The sequence below is a fragment of the Calonectris borealis genome, chromosome 1, assembly GCF_964195595.1.
Source record: "Calonectris borealis chromosome 1, bCalBor7.hap1.2, whole genome shotgun sequence".
Classification (NCBI taxonomy): domain Eukaryota; kingdom Metazoa; phylum Chordata; class Aves; order Procellariiformes; family Procellariidae; genus Calonectris; species Calonectris borealis.
Window position 1 is genome coordinate 132,636,668 of NC_134312.1, and position 17,080 is coordinate 132,653,747.

The 17,080-nt window shown below is 37.4% G+C and overlaps 1 protein-coding gene across 1 annotated transcript in view; it reads right to left on the minus strand.

The window, feature by feature from the left end:
- CNKSR2 (connector enhancer of kinase suppressor of Ras 2) overlaps positions 1-17,080 on the minus strand; it is a 223,333-nt gene that overhangs the window by 47,985 nt on the left and 158,268 nt on the right. The window contains exons 14-17 of the mRNA XM_075139373.1: positions 8,969-9,017; positions 7,941-8,113; positions 7,153-7,226; positions 4,581-4,652 (exon numbers count right to left, since the gene is read on the minus strand). Coding sequence (XP_074995474.1) covers positions 4,581-4,652; positions 7,153-7,226; positions 7,941-8,113; positions 8,969-9,017 — 368 coding nt within the window. The remainder of the gene's footprint in view (positions 1-4,580; positions 4,653-7,152; positions 7,227-7,940; positions 8,114-8,968; positions 9,018-17,080) is intronic.

Here is a 17,080-nt window from a genome sequence, read left to right on the forward strand (position 1 = left end):
TTTCTCAGGGAGTCTCCAAAGATCTATGTTGAACAAATTGTTTTCACAGCAAAGATTTTATTTCAAATGGAAAACTATGTATGATGTCAAACATCTGTAAAATAAAAGATTATAGATAATCAAAGAGCTATTAAGTCTGCTGCTCACAGATATGCCATCACACCAATACTCCTGCTGTTCTGATTTCTTAAGAATAAACACCGCTTTTCAGAGATTTAAGCAATATTTTAAGGCCTGAATTGGCAGCTTAGCAGAGGAACAGAGCAGAAACCAGCAATAAAAAGAACAGGTTCGCTCCCAAACAGACAGTGAGGTTTAATTATGCCATTATGTGTTTTAGAGCTTACCTACAGTGCCAGTACAAAGAGAAGGAGGCATATCAGAATTCACTTTTGTGTTCGTGTCAGAGAAGCAGGGGGAGAAAAGACAGTTGCCTCAATGCAATTCACATCTAAGACTTTAACCTCAATTTAGACTTGAAAAAATGCTTCCATAAGCTGCACAAATTAAAAAAAAAAAACACCAAACTATTGCTGTTCTCTTCTAGCAGGGCCGTCATTGCCAAGCATACACTGTAGCAATGCACTGCTTCAACCTGCCCTCTTCCCCCATGGGGCACTCAGTGTATTCATTATCCAAATGCTTACAGTAAATCAGGTCTTTCATCAACGAGGCTGATGAAAGTCAAACCACCATGACAATCTCCTGTGGTTGTCCATTCCATGGCAAACCTGGAGTTACTTGGTCAAGTCATCCCATAGTCAGGATTTGATAGGCCTGGTTTGCCAACCTACTGGCTTGCAATTTTGTTGTTAGGCTATACAGAAGGACAGCTGAAATCAGGTTTGTGTTTTCTTCAGGAATGTGAAACCCCGGTTTCAGAAAACCGTGCCTGATGGGTTTCATTTACCTACTGTATGCACAGAAACAGGATGTAGTATTGTCTCAGCAAGGGATACACCTTTGTAATCACTCCTGCATGCAGTCTTCAAGATATTTCAGTGCAGGGTAAGCAGGCGTCAGATCATAAAATACAGTTGTTCTCCTCAAAATTAACTCCTGTCACTGTCCTTCCACAAACGGTGACCACATGTATGATCTGTAAATCATGTTCATGATCCATAAATCTTTGTACATTGGGAAGGAAACTAGAGATTTACTCCTGAAGTGATTACAGAATACTTCATGTTAGCATACAATCAAAGGTTCTGCCAGAATAGGGAAGCTGAAGAAGAGACTTAAAATTTCAGTTGTAATTGTTAGAAAGTGCCAAACACTTGTAAAAGTAACTGGCACATAGGAACAGAAATCCCACAAATCGTGTCTCAGACAATGATTTCACATCTTCACAGAGAAAAGTGACCCACTACAAAGCTATCTTTTAGGTTCACATTCCTGATACGTGAAGGCTTTCTTTGGGGAATAAAGCTCAGCTGTCTCGACAGCTCTGCCAGCCCCAAAGGCACTGCGGCAGGAACCTCACCCAAAGCACTCCATCCCCGTGCTGCTGAGGGACCAGCAAAGACCACAGACTTGTCCAAGTCCAAAGGGTTACACAGCACAAGAAGACAAGCGCCTGCTCTCTCAAACGGCATGGCAGACAGTGGAAGTGGCCCTTTGCTATATGGGAACAGGATACCTTACAGCGTCTATAAGTACCCAACTGCAGTTTAACTGGAACATGTAGATGATGCGGGAGAATTTTTAGAGGCCGCCTTCACTGAAATCTTCCAGAGACATTCTCATGAGCTAATACTACAAGCTGACTTGTCATCTTTCCTCTTGATCATAGAGCTACAATAAGGAAGAAAACTCTTCTAAAAGTCAATACTCAACGTCACAAAAAGAGAAAAAGGACAGCTCAGTTACAGCAAGTCAAGGAAGATCTCAGACAAATATTCCACATGAAGTTACTGACAGTGTTTCTCTGCCTAGAAGATATAATTTTGGCAGCCATATATGTCATCACTTAAAAAATGGACAGTTTAGAATAAAAAGGAAGAATAAGAGTATTTTAAGCATTTAAGCCAGCCAACCCTGAAAAGGATGTGTTTGCCTCTGAGCTGATGATCAGGATATTTGAGTAAAGAACAGTTAGTCCATAAAGCAGCAGGCACCGTTACCATGGAAAATCAAAATAAAGTTACATATAGTATCATCAAGTAGAAATATATGGACTGCCTTCTACATCAGAATATTTTCTTGGAATAGGAATAACAATGAATTTCCAAACAAGATGTTTCTATGACTATATACTTACACTAGCAAAACAGTACTTTGCATCAATAAAGGATATTCTGTCCTTCTTCTCACCCAGGCTAAGCATGTTATATGGGTAGAAAGAACAATTTTGTTGGTGCAACCATGCAGCTGAAAGGAACTTCAGATGCCAAACCAATAAATTTCAGTGATCATAGTTCTCCAGACTCCTTACCAGCATAATGGAGTGGCACAGTCATAAAAGTAGTAAGAAAATTTGAATAGTGACAGAGTTACCTGAGATTAAAATACCCATTTTATGTGAGTAGATACACACAAAAAACTAAATCATTTTATACAAGGGATGAAGGAATTGAACCAATTGAACCATGAACTTTCAGTTAGACTATGTATTAGCAGTTTTCTACTTTCACTTCTTTTGCTTCAAGTATAAACAGAAGTGAAATGACTGCATGATACATAATTAAAATGTATGTCAGAAACCTGACAAAAGAAGAGCAGAAATTGATCAAAACAGTCTTAATTTAACTTAATAACTTGATTCTGTGTTTGACTTCAGCTAGACTACAATATATTGAGTGTAATTCAATGTTTGTGAAAGTGAACTACTTTTTCTAATATGTTAAACAAAGAGAAAAAATAAAATTATTTGGTGAGACTCTGATGGTAAGACAGATGTAAGAATTTCAAGTAATTCCATAGACCTTGACAGAGTTGCTTTAAATTTACATGTGTATAACTCAGATCAAAATTTGGTCAAGCTCATTCTAAATGAATTAATAAGCACTTATTTCAAAATATGATAAAAAGACTGTTTGTGCTGAGAAGTTAAAAATCTTTCAGTTCTTGGTTTTTAGACTGTGCAATATATTTTTAAAGAATTGATGCATATTTGCTGCTGCTTTCTGATTACTGAACAGTTATATAAATTTTTATCCTTAGAAACAAGGTGCCTTGTCATACTGACTGAGGACCTGCTGACAGAAATGATTTATCTACTGCTGTAGTCCAGGATATGCCGAATAGACCATGCCATTATTCTTTTTGCTGTGCAGCAAATTGCATTTTGAGTGACTGGCTTGACAGTTATCAAGGAAAGGCAAGCCTAAAATTTTACAAACAAATAAAAAGGTTTTAAGTTTTCTAACTGAGGATAGACTTTTGAAGTGAGCCTTAGTCATGCATGAACTTTTGAAAAAATGCTAAGAGACAGCTATTTCTAAATGAAAGCAAGCATAGTATAGTATCGGCATACTTTTCCAGTCAAGTATTATCAGTAAAGAACTGGCAGTACCCTGAAGGTGCTCTGCCAGGTAGCTGAATCTAGTACACGCAGGAGACATTAAACCATGATTATAGCACTTTCTAACAGTTTTATGGATTGAGTTTTATCTCCTTTTTCCTCTGTTTTAAAAGCAATTTTGCTCAGCAAGGATGTCCACAGACATTATCTAAGATAGAACAATTCTCATATTGCAAAAATAGATTTTTGTTTGTGTCCTCTGTCATATGATGAAAATGGCATATCATTTTGAACTGAATTAATTTCAGTTTATGTTGTGAAAATAAATGAAACAAGACCCCAAATATTCGAGTAGACATATGATCCATGTTTTTAGATTACCATTCAAATGAATTAGGAGGAACTGTGTTTATTTCGTGCTGAAGTCTCAATAATTTTTCTGAAAAAATCGCACAAGTGGCCTAAAATAGATACAGTAAAACTCAATACCTAAAGAACTTAGACTTAAGTCCTTGTTCTTTTTCAGTTGCTGAAATTTTCCCCACTAAATTCAATACAACCAAAATTTCACTTCAACACGTAGCTTAAATTCATGGCAGTAGAGAGAATCTGCAAAATTCATTCCTTGTAATCTCTACCTTCTTTTTCAAGTCTGGCAGAAGAAAAATCAGCCACTGCTTTAAACCTTTCTCCAACTTCTCGTTTCCTCGAGGGCCAAAAATGGAAGCATCCCCAGAGCAAGTATCACATGTCTTTGGAAGTATGTTAGGAAGCAGAGTTGGAGATATTGCACCTTTGCAGGTGTCGCACAATCAAAAGCAGAAACCTGGAATTCTGAAATTGTGTTTGGATGTTGTTTCACATGCTGTATTTACTTTTTTTTAGAAAGAGGGAATCTTGTTGCTAAAAATCTTCAAACCTTTGTTCAAAAAAAAAGTAATTTTTGCATGAATTGAATATTTAGCATATGCAGCCACTCAGAAACTATGTATTCTGCACTTATTTTCTCAGCTATTAACTTTTCAGTTTAACACGTAATTTATTATCACTGTGTTATTACTAGCTTCAAGAAGTGTCACATTTAAGGAATTCCTTGAACTTTGCTAGATTTCCTTACCTGTTCATATCATCTAGATGTTCAGCAGCAAAATAAAAACTTTTGATCTTAGGATGGCAGGCTTTGAATGCACTGTAGAGGAAAAACATAATTATAAAAATGTAACGGCATAACTCTTTTTTTTTTTTTTACTGTAAGATAATGTGGTCACCAAGGAATGAGATGAGTTCAGATTTCCTGAGTTGTTGGATGCCGCCAAACAGTATATAAACATACAACTTTTAGGATTGTGCCAGATTTCACCAAGTAAAGTGCTCTTCAACTACTCCTTTCTAAATAATGCTTGATTCATATGTGCATAAACATTGTTCAACAATCACCTGCAGTGTACTATATTTGGATAAAGTTAACCAGTTAAGGGTATAATTTTATGTACCAGGTAATTTTGCTAATATACCTATAGGTGTCAATTTTTTCTGAATAGAAAATTGACTGAACAATTTATTCGATAAAACAGAAAAACTCTCAGTCCTGGTGATTTCTAACGTCCCAATGACCTTGACATTACCTTTAGCTCTAATGACTGCATTTCAAACAGAAAAATGTGATGCACTGACTGACTTCTGAAAAGCTGTTATAAATCAACACTGTGTTCTTGAGGTCATTTAAGCAATGGGCAATTACATCTCATCTTTTCTTTCCACCAAAGTAATCAACATGACCGGGCCGAGAGAATTACTGCATTTCATACATAATATGAAATAAATTACTAGAAAGAATTTTTTAACTATGTTGGATAAAGATTTATGGTGAAGTACTTGAAGATCCAGAAAATGCATCTGAAAGTAATTAATAATTTACAGTACAGAAGAATAATTTTTGAGAATAGCCTGAAGGTCTCTCTTCAAATCAGAACAAAAAATGCGTAACAGTCCCAAAGAAAATAAGGAAAACTGCAAACATGATACATGAAGAACATCATCACCATTTTTCTGAGACATGATGGATTTTATAGATAGATATATATTATATAGATAGATATATATATATTATATAGATATATATTATATAGATATATAAAATAATTCTCACTCTCTCTAACCCATCATGTCTCAGAAAAATGGTAATGATGTTCTTCGTGTGTATCATGCTTGCAATTTTCAATATATAGGCCTGTGTGCATACATATATGTAAATATATGAAAACAGGTTTTAAGAAACCAGGGATATGAAATTGATATCCAGGAAAGTTACTGCTAGTGAAGGTAACATAAAATTGAGACAAAAAGAATTCCTCTAATGCATTAGAGCATGACACAATGTTATGTAAGTGAAAGCAGATGTACAGTGACATCTGCTCAGTTTAGAAAGACATCACCAAGTTACTGAGACCCAAAACGTGACTTTTTAAAATTGTTACAGCATCTGTCGTCTGGATTCTTAGAGTTTTTTTTCTTTATTTGCCACCCAAGCAAGGAATTTTAATAGCCACATCTACTATCTAGTAGATACCAAATCAAGTAAAAAAAAAACAATTTAAGCAGGGTGCAATTCTGAGAAATGAGTTGACTTTATGATGCTGCCCCAACAAAAAAGAAAAAATGAAGCACTTCAGCAATGTAGCCCAACGACACAGGACAATAAGCCCAAGCTGCTGCGCCTTTTTTTTCGTAAGTGCAGTTTTCATTTTCTGCCCTTTGAGATCATCATGAAGAGTAGAGTTCATCCTGACAAGATATGTGGACCAACTGATACAAGGTCAGTGGCTTCTTTAGAACTGTATGTACTACAAGTCATACCATTTTACTTTTGCAATCGCTTTTCTGTACAAATGTCAGTGATTCCACCGTCCTGATAAACTTAAAAGAACAGTAAAAACCATTAGAAGGCAAGGCAAAAAGTTTTCAACAATAATGACTAAAAATAGCTCTGTGGGAGTATGCACCTGTCACATTGCTACATATGCTTGAATTTGCATCTAAGTAAGAAATGGATTTGTGCAATGGCACAAATCTGGACAGCAGCACACACAGCTAGGTGAGAAGAAAAGCTATTTGAGACCTTTAGGTCATACCTCAAAAATACAGCAAATCACTGTCATTCTCTTTTTTTACTCTGCCTCAGGACTGATGGACTGTGTCAGCAAACTCTGAGATGATGCTAACTAATTTGGAGTTACATTAAAGATTGATGCCTGACCATGAACTTGGGGACTTTTTTATTTGGATGGTCTCTTTATTATGCTTAAAGCTCTTTATTGAGCTCAAAGGTATCGCACACACACAATCCAACCCCCAACAAACAAACAAAAAACCCCCCAAAACAGAAAGGAAACAAAAGAAGAAAGGAAAACTAGGAAAATAAAGGGACAGAAGCGGCCAACCAGCCTTTTTGCTCTTAATTCATTTTGCTCTAGTGAAGCACTGTGATTCATGATAAAGTAAAAAAACCTCTTCAGGAAAGATGGCACACAGAAACCACACTGAATTTGCCTGTTCTGTATGAGCTTATTCTGTGATACAACCAAATGATCATTGTAATGAAGTCTATTATGTCACTGTTTTACGAGAAAACCTTGTCCTTTGTTCCACTTTTTCTGTTGTATCATTGCATTATTTTTGAGCTTACTTACTATTTCTTGCGGCATTCACTGGCTCTGTCAATTTTAAATTCAGGTAGACTGATGAATCCTTCCGCTTTTTCATCCTGCAAAGATAGTTCTAGATATTACTGTTGTTAAGGTGTCAGAAAAAAAAACCACCACGCTGAAAACTTAAAGATATTTTCACTCGCCTGCTTCTTACATAAGGAATCCTAATGTATGCTCTGCTCTGGCAAACCTCCTACAGAAGTCACTGGGACTTTTGCCAAAGTAGTAAGACAGTTCCCTTGGTGTAAAATATAATTTTAAATACCCAGTTTTCCCAAACAATTTCACAGCTGAACCAGCATTTGAAAATATACAAAATGACCAAATGTATTCAGGCAATTAGTTATAGTAATTAGTTAATTTTGGGGGAAGACGAACTAATTAGTAAGAAGAAATGCAGCCTACTGTGAGAAATAGGGAAAAAGCAATTTCAATGATGTGTGCTGTTTACCATCTTTATATGTTATCACAGCTAAGAGGCATGATATCTCTTCAGATACTTTCATCTCTCTCCAACACTCAAGAGGGAAGACATCTGACCTTCCTCCCCTCTCCTCTAAAGACTTGCACATAGTTGGTGAATTTGAAGGATCAAATATCTCCAGGCCTTAAAGGTAATTTAGTCAGGCAATTAATATTAATTTCAGTATGATTGTTTGGGTGAATAAAGTTATTCACATATATAAGCACTCAAAGCACTGGCTTCCCACTAAATCATGACAACGGCACTACACAGGGTATTTGTTGAGACAATGAGCACAGACGCTTACCTCTTCATTGATATACCAATATAGAGATGTATCCTTCAGAACAAACCAGTATTTTTTCCATTTCTGGGAAAAATAACTCTTGGCATCTTTCTTTTTCCAAAGCCAGCCTTCACAGTCCCCTCGACCAAGATCTTTACATGAGATCCGTCTTTTGCTTTTACCAGGAATAGGAGCTGAAAATGACAACAAGTTGATGTGAAAATGTTTGACTTGTCCACTAAATCAACAAGACAGCTAGCCAGAAAGCACTATATATTTGCTTAAGAAAATTAATTAAAAATTTCAACCTCAATTTGCAAGGAATAAATTATTGTAAACATTCTATTTTGACCACAAAGTCTATGGAAGGGACCATAAATTAAAAACCAAACCAAAATAAAACATGGTCAGCACCTCACAGGGCTCATATTCTATGGATAAGACAAAAAAAAAAAAAGCAACACAGAAAAAGAAGACATTATAGAGAAAAAAAAAGCAAGATATTTAAAAATAAGAAAAATGGTTATTTGTAATTTTCAAGAAATTAATATTTCACATCAGATTAAAATACACAATATATAAATTCATGTACTTTAACACTTGGCTGCCAAATACGACTATTTAGGTACTTCACAGGTATTCAAAAACCTCTCTTTGCAGCCCCTTTTGCAACTAAACAGTTCCTAAGGCCTTTGTACTTCTAAATCAAAGGAGGATAATTCACTATGATATAAATTACCTGACAGCTTAAGAAACGAGCAAGGGCTGCAGTAAGACATTACATGCACACAGCTGGAAAAACCAGCCTGGCCCAAAGAGGCTAGAGTCTAAGTATTCAAAAAAAAGACAACAGCAGATATATGCAGGTAGAGGAGCATTAGGAAACTAGGAGACATCAGTAATGGACTAACACCTTCTCAACATGATCAACTGAACTAAACATTGGTTTGGAGCTAATAAGTTCTAGTTCCTCAGATACTGCAACACTGTAAACATTAATGTTGGGAATTCCCATCCTACCAATACATGAAAATAAATTTAATTTTTACCTTTGTTCTTCTTTTTACTTTTCTGCTGTAGAGAAGACTGCTGAAATGTCTACAAGAAAATCAAAATGGAAGAAGTGAAAATGTAAGTGTTTATATTCAACCACATCCTTATCATAAAAGAAGTGTAACGGTGCGAACACTGAAGTCATCACCAGGTAACACCAGCCAACAGACTTCTGGGCCTAAGAAAAAAGGTAATTTTAGTTCCTCTGTTCATAAGGTTGTAAAGCAAAAGCACACAGTGAAACATCTTAAAACAGACCACAAATTAGTTTGCTGAAACAACTGAAGTTTCTCTCTAAAATGGTCGCTTTTCTCTTGTTCTGCTAATAAGGAAGGAATGTCTCCCTTTTGTTAGTATGATAGTGAAGCTACACAGCCCGTGCATTTCTAATACATCATCTAATTAAGGTCTTCCTGACATAAATATGCAAATATGCAAATTATCACACTGCCTCATGCAGGTGTGAAGGCATTTATATGATGGTCTTCAGAACATCAGACAATTTGCTCAGAAATGGGCCCAATATTTTTAAAGACACCAATAAAATTCTGCTAAATCACAACTGGGAAAAAGTCTCCCAAATAAATATTCTGAAATAGAAAACACACTATTTTTTACCAGGTTTTGACTGGAACTATTTCCCTCCAGCTGATCCACTCCCATGAATGAACCCATTGCCTTCGCAATGAGACAGGATGGGAATTAGTCCTTTATTAAGATCCTAGCTTATTAAAAATGTCAATACATATTAACACATTTTATGGTCATGTCTGTTAAAAAACTTTGAGTCAGAAAATCACCATCACTCTAGTGAACTTAAAAAATAATTCTGTAATTAATCACTCAAAAATTTAAAGACATGATTGTTTTGAATTTTAGTTTTCTATAAAGATAGACAAATGTATTAGTGCTGAAACTAAGAAAAGGCCACATTAGAGCGTCTCAGTATTAAAACCTCTTATTTCAGCTTACCATGAATCCATATAAAAATCAAAGCTTTTGTGCCACCAAAAATGGCACAAAATAGACCAAAAATAAGTCTAAGCAAAAACACTGGCAGCCCTGTGAGCCCATATCCTGTTCCTAGCAGATAAGACAAACCCTCACCTCAGCTTGCAAGGCTCCCTTTTCAATTCAAAGATCTGCTTTTCTTTTCATTTTCTCCTCCCCGCTTCCTGTACACCTGAGCTCACGTGCAGGAGGTTCAGGTTCAGCTTTCAATGGATGGCTCGCCTCACAGCTGAGACATTCTCAAGCAGCAAATACTAACATGTCCATGGGGATAAATTACCAGGAATACAAGGATAATTAAGTGCAATATAAAAAATTAACTAACTCAGTAGATGTGCTGATCCCTTGTAGACTGTATCTGAAGAAAGCTACTCAACTGCATTGCCACCTCAGATGGTCAAAACAGGCCTCCACTGGGAAGAAAAAAGGAGCCCATTTGTTTTCATTCCATGGCTCTTGTTCTTTTATTCTGCTCCCAGTATGAATTCAATCAGTACCAGCTCTCAGCAGGCCGAGACAGCAACACCATCCAAACTTACATCACATGAAATATTTCGACCTGCGTAAGACTGAGAGAGATCTTTATGGCCCAGGAATAACAGAGTGTCTGGGCAGAAGTGTGTAAATAACTCCCTCTTAGATGCTTCGAAAATCTTAACTAATTCAAAGTGGTTGAAAAAACACAAACACACACAAACCCAGAACTTTAGCACTTCTCAGTTCACAACCCTGACAATTTCATTCTGCTGTTTGGCTTTTCTGCACTAGTATTTTCACAGTGCCAAAACAGAAAAGGAAAACCTCAGCTTGGTTTTCTTATAATTGATTCTGAAAGCAGATGAGAACAATATGAAAAGCTTTCTCTTTAAATGTTTCGTCTGTAAATTGAACCTGCAAATGTGAGCTCACACCTCTCAACTTCTGAGTCAGTTTTTGGGAAGAAAGGGTAATGAAGGGGTATCAGTTTTTAATAGGAAGACAGCATGTAATTTAGAAGTCCATACATTATGTCATATTGCAAAATAGAAAGGTTTTATTAAATCCAGTTATTATTCTAAATTAGCTCATTAAATTAAATTATAATTAAGGACAAAATCTACAACTGAGTGGAGTTCCTAGGAACTATTCAACTTCAGTGATTTTAGCTAACACTTTAGATTATTTTACATAGACTTCAGGCTTCAAGTTGGTTCATCCTTTGCAAAAACAGCATCAACTATTTTTTTTTTTTTATCCAGAAGATGCCCAAGCCGCAGAAGGCAAAGGCGGGGACTGGGAGAATGAAGAGCTGCTCACTGTAGGAGAAGATCCGGTTCCAGGCCATCTAAGGAACCTGAAGGTGCACAAGTCCATAGAACCCGATGAGATCCATCTGTGGGTCCTGAAGGAACTGGCGGATGAGGTTGCTAAGCCACTATCCATCGTATTTGAGAAGTCGTGGCAGTCCGGTGAAGTTCCCGCTGACTGGAAAAGGGGAAACATAACCCCCACTTTTAAAAAGGGAAAAAAGGAAGACCCACCCACAGTCTCACCTGTGTGCCTGGGAAGATCATGGAACAGATCCTCCTGGAAGCTATGCTGAGGCACATGGAGGACAGGGAGGTGATTTGAGACACCCAGCACAGCTTCTCCAAGGGCAACTCCTGCCTGACCAACCTAGTGGCCTTCTGTGATGGAGTGACTACATCAGTGGACATGGGAATGCCTACCGATGTCGTCTATCTGGACTTCTGTGAGGCCTTTGATACAGTCCCCCACAACACCCTTCTCTCTAAACTGAAGAGGTATGGATTTGATGGGTGGACTGTCCGGTGGGCGAGGAATTGGTTGGATGGTCGCACCCAGAGGGTAGTGGTCAACGGCTCAATGTCCAGATGGAGATCAGTGACGACTGGTGTCCCGCAGGGGTCCGTATTGGGACTGGTACTGTTTAATATCTTCATCAATGACAGACAGTGGGATCAAGTGCACCCTCAGCAAGTTTGCAGATGACACCAAGCTGAGTGGTGCGGTCGACACGCCTACAGGACAGGATGCCATTCAGAGGGACCTGGGTGGGGCCCATGTGAACCTCATGAGGTTCAACAAGGCCAAGTGGAAGGTCCTGCACCTGGGTCGGGGCAACCCCCGGTATCAATACAGGCTGGGGGATAAAGGGATTGAGAGCAGCCCTGCCAAGAAGGACTTGGGGGTACATGTATATGAAAAGCTGGACATGAACCAGCAATGTGCGCTCGCAGCCCAGAAGGCCAACCACATCCTGTGTGTGTGGTAGCAGGTCAAGGGAGGTGATTCTGCCCCTCTATTCTGCTCTGGTGAGACCCCACCTGGAGTACTGCATCCAGCTCTGGAGCATTCAGCTCTAGAAAGATATGGGCCTGTTGGAGCAGGTCCAGAGGAGAGCCACAAAAATGATCAGGGGGATGGAACACCTCTCCTATGAAGAAAGGCTCAGAGAGTTGGGGTTATTCAGCCTGGAGAAGAGAAGGCTTTGGGGAGACCTTATTGCAGCCTTTCAGTACTTGAAGGGGGCTTATAAGAAAGATGGTGGCAAACTTTTTAGCAGGGCCTGTTGCGACAGGACAAGGGGGAATGGTTTTAAACTAAAAGAGGGTAGATTTAGACTAGATAGAAGGAAGAAATTTCTTACAGTGAGGGTGGTGAAAAACTGGAACAGGTTGCCCAGAGTGGTGGTAGATGCCCCATCCCTGGCAACATTCAAGGTCAGGTTGGACGGGGCTCTGAGCAACCTGATCTAGTTGAAGATGTCCCTGCCCCTGGCAGGGGGGTTGGACTAGATGACCTTTAAAGGTCCCTTCCAACCCAAACTATTCTATGATTCTATGATAAGCAGTATGCATTAGTCAGTGCCATTCAGTTTCAAACTCACATGATATGTAATCCAAAAAAACCCAAGTGAGGATGAAATCTAAAAATGCTTCTTCTGTTGCTTTTTTTAGGAAATATTCGCATGCAATCTGCAGCCTCTTCTCAGTTATTAGATAATGCTTAGTGCTGTTTAGAATCACAGAATGATGACGGAGGTCGTGTCCTTCCTCCTGCTCAGGGCAAGGCTTGCTTTGAAGCCAACGCTGGATCACGTTCTTCAGGGTCATCTCCAGCCTATCCAACTATCTCCAGAAAGGGATATTCCATAACCTCTTTAAGCGACCTGTCCTAATGTTGGCCACCATGATGTTTCCCCTTTTACAGCTTAATTCTGTGATGTGGCAAATATGGAAATAATATAAATATTTCTTTTTAATGCCACAGATCCTAAAAATATGGATTCACACCAAAGCCAGAAATTCAGTTGTACTAAAGCAAGTTTGCTGCAAGATACTGTTTAATCACCCGCCCACGAGGCTGGATTTCAACATATGTTCACTGCATTTTGATTCTGATACATCTTGAGCTTTGAACAACTGCTTTCATATACATCTTGTCCCAGTTTCCAAGAAATTATCTCTCCTACTAATTCTGAGTGCAAGCATGAAATGAAATAGAAAACAGCATACTATATTAAAAAAAGTTATTAGTAACTCAAAATAATAAATAAAATGGAAACAAGACTGCCACTGAAAAGATAAAATAATACCTTAACCCAAATGGAAATTGTCACTCCTGAAGAAAATTCGAAACTGTTTAATCATATTCTGAATTACATGCTTTCCAGTCGCCCAAAATACAATTAGCAAAACTTATCCAAAAGCAAGGTGTCACTTGGTGTTTAACATATATCAAAACTGCCTTGAATACCCTGAGCATCAGTTTTTTGAATGCAACAATTTTCTCCTGTAATATGTGATGTTTGAGCTTGTCGTATTTAATAATATACCTAAACTAAGCACTCTGACAAATGCACATCTAAGTAGAATATCAAAGAAACATTTTAGGTATATATATATCTGCCTTTCCTATCAGCAGCCTCCAAAGCACATATATTTCCAGAGGAACAAAACATGATTTATTAAAGGGAATTTTGCTATGTTTCTTTCTTTTTTAACAAAGGTGCTAGCCTACCTCTAGCCCTACCTTTCTGAGGGCTTAGCTGCACATCCCATCAGCCAATGGAAATTCCATTGTGCATGGAAGAGCCATAACAGTTCCTCTTTTCCTGCAACTGTTCATTACCAAACTTGCTATGTGGGTTATACTTATTTTAACACTCTTCAAAATGATTGACAGAGTTCTGAAAGCCCATCAGAAGACTGCACAGCTGTAAATAGCAATCTGCCCTAGGATATGCCTTTCCATGTTTTTAAGATTATAGTGCAGGAATACAGCTACATAGTAAAAAACTTCCAGGTGCAGGCTCACACTAACAAAAGAGGTCACCAATGACCTATAACCGTATTTGTTCCTTTAGCAAGAAAATAATCACATATAGACAGTATAACCAACAATATCTGCACGCACACAATCACACATCAGCATCTTCGTATGTACAACACAGAATTTTCAAGAAATGAGACTATCAGGTTTTTCTCTCATCCTCAGAGTTATCCAGGTTTCTGTCTGCTTTCAGTTCTTGGGATAAAGTATTCATTCTTGGTTAGTACCACGCCTTCTGTATATTTGCTTAGGAGGGAAGCAAGATTGAAAGTTAGTCATTAACATTCAGAAGCCTGAAAATGAGAGTATTTATTATGAACTACTTACCAGTAAATTGATAGCTCTGTATTTGGAAAAACGTATTTAAATAAAAGTGTTAAATAATTTAAGTTTCAATTAATTTATTTGTTTCATGCCAAATAGGAAACTTAATAAACTGATCTTCCAATACCAGTATTAAATTGGAGTGAAACTGCTATCAGGAGAGATGAATATTTGATAAAACTCATGTTATGATGAAAGTTAGAAAATTTCTATTCCAATTAATACCTCAAATAGAAGTAGAAGACAAGTAGACTGGTTATGAAAATTATTGATTTGGGAGGACTGGTTATTTTGTCAAACTTCAAGAGTCTGAGGAGGAATTTTAAAGATTTGGGGTCAAACGATTCCTATATAAGAGCTTCTGTAAGATCTAATATAAATTCCATGTGTGACCTACAGAATATGACATCCATATCCAAAAAATAGATATATTCTAAATAGTTATATGAATCCCTTCATGGTTACAGAATTTGTAGGTCTACCAAAAAAAGACCATAACTGAAGCTTCTCTGAAGATCTGGATTGGCCATAGCAATTAGTACTAAATTGGACAGCTTCTAAAATTCTCTTTCAAGTGCTTATTTGTTTCTTCACTTTTCTTCAGAGATTTTCCACTCGCTCATTTTCGGAAAGCTGGAAGAGAGAACCAGGTTATGGAAATAATAATCTCCAATTGTTTTACCTGAATTTGAGCTCAGTCTGATTGGGAAGGAAAATGGCAAGTATCTTTATATTTTTTTTGAGAGCTTAAATCAAATCCAATTTTCTCAAGGTGCAAGTTTAGACACTAAGGAACTATTTACAGTCAGACAGTTCCCCTCTGTCACTGTAAGATAACTTTCTCTAGTTTCAGCAGAGTAGCTTGTAACACTTCTGATTACTGGAACTTTCTGCTGCAGATGGAAAAGCCAATATCTGGAAAAAAATGAAAGCTGGTGCTTCCAATTATTTGATTGATCCCTCACACGCAATACTTTGATAACACTGGCAATGTTCTGTTTTCACAGTTCTTATACACCACATATATATGTTTCTCTGCATTTGGTGTGCTGAGATCTAAAATTTTGGAGCTAAAAGAAGAGTTAAAAAGGGGGAAAAATTCAAAGCTATTTGTATTACACTATCCGTCACTATTAACAACTCATGCTTAAGGGTAGCCTCAACAGAAGATTTTGCCAAAATCTTTTTTGTTTACCATCTTGTTTAGCCTCCATTAAGAGCTAATGATAGATAGTATTAATTATTTTCACGGATATTCGTGGAAAATGTAGTTTTCAAGGACTATGTTATAAAGGTATGATGAGAGAAAACCTCTGGCAGCTCAGAAAGTTTGAAACATCCTGCCAGTCAGCAGCAGAATTTCATTCCAACAGATAACTGTTTTTTTTACAGCAGGAGCTGGTATTGACCTGTTATTATGTTTAGCCTCAAAATAAGCAAAAAGATTACTATTTATAGTCCGTTAGGTCTTGAAGCTAGCTGAGACCAAACAGGGCATCTGCAAGGCAGTTTTTGGAACAAGAGCTGAAGCTGGGCCACACAAGACTTTTTCGGCATAGGAGAGAAGAAATGAGGCATGACTTGATGCTCTGAAGGAATCACTTACCAGGGCTAAGGGTCAAATGAAGCATCTATGGGTGAAATTACACTCAAAAGGGAACCTACTAATAAGTCAAATAAGGAAAGACTATGCTCTAAGTTATGATCCTATTTAGGAAGGCAAAGACTTCACTGCCTTATTTGAATAATTTGTGTGTTGACTGGGATCCAGAGACTGCTAACAGAATGAATACCTGCAAAAAATATCATGCTTGGCATATCTGATTTGTCAGGTCATGTAGGGTGTTTTAGGAAATACTCCTGTTCCTGTAATCATGAACTCTAAGACTATTCCAAATCCTACTCTATTCTCTTTTCTTCTTATATTTTGCTGAATAATTGTTAATTTTTTATTTATTTCTGGATTTTGAACTTCTCATACATTCAACATTCTCTGGTTTATCTGTGGCTACAACTATTTAGCTGCCCAAAAATGGTACCAAGTGGCAATAAGTTGTGAATAAAGTATTTTTAATATTCTGCAAGAGCTCTAGTTTACACAACCCTTCTGAAAGCAGGGCTTCACTCTGGATAGGTAAAATGCAAATACAGCAAATGGGATGGTCCATGCGAGAAAAATCTAATACAAAAGCACAGTAGTGAATTTATGAAAGCAAAACCAGAAATATTTCCTATGCTAAAGTCACAGGCTGATGACAAAACAGTCATCACAGTGAGTAATTCATTATCCATGGTGAGTTGGAATGAAAAGTGATTTACAGACAAAGGATGCCACAGTTGATTAACAATGCCCTGAAACTTTCAGTCTTGCCTCTCAAAAGCAAAATTTATTGAATCAAATCTTGGTCTTTTGGTGCTTTGGTAACAGATACTTCTGC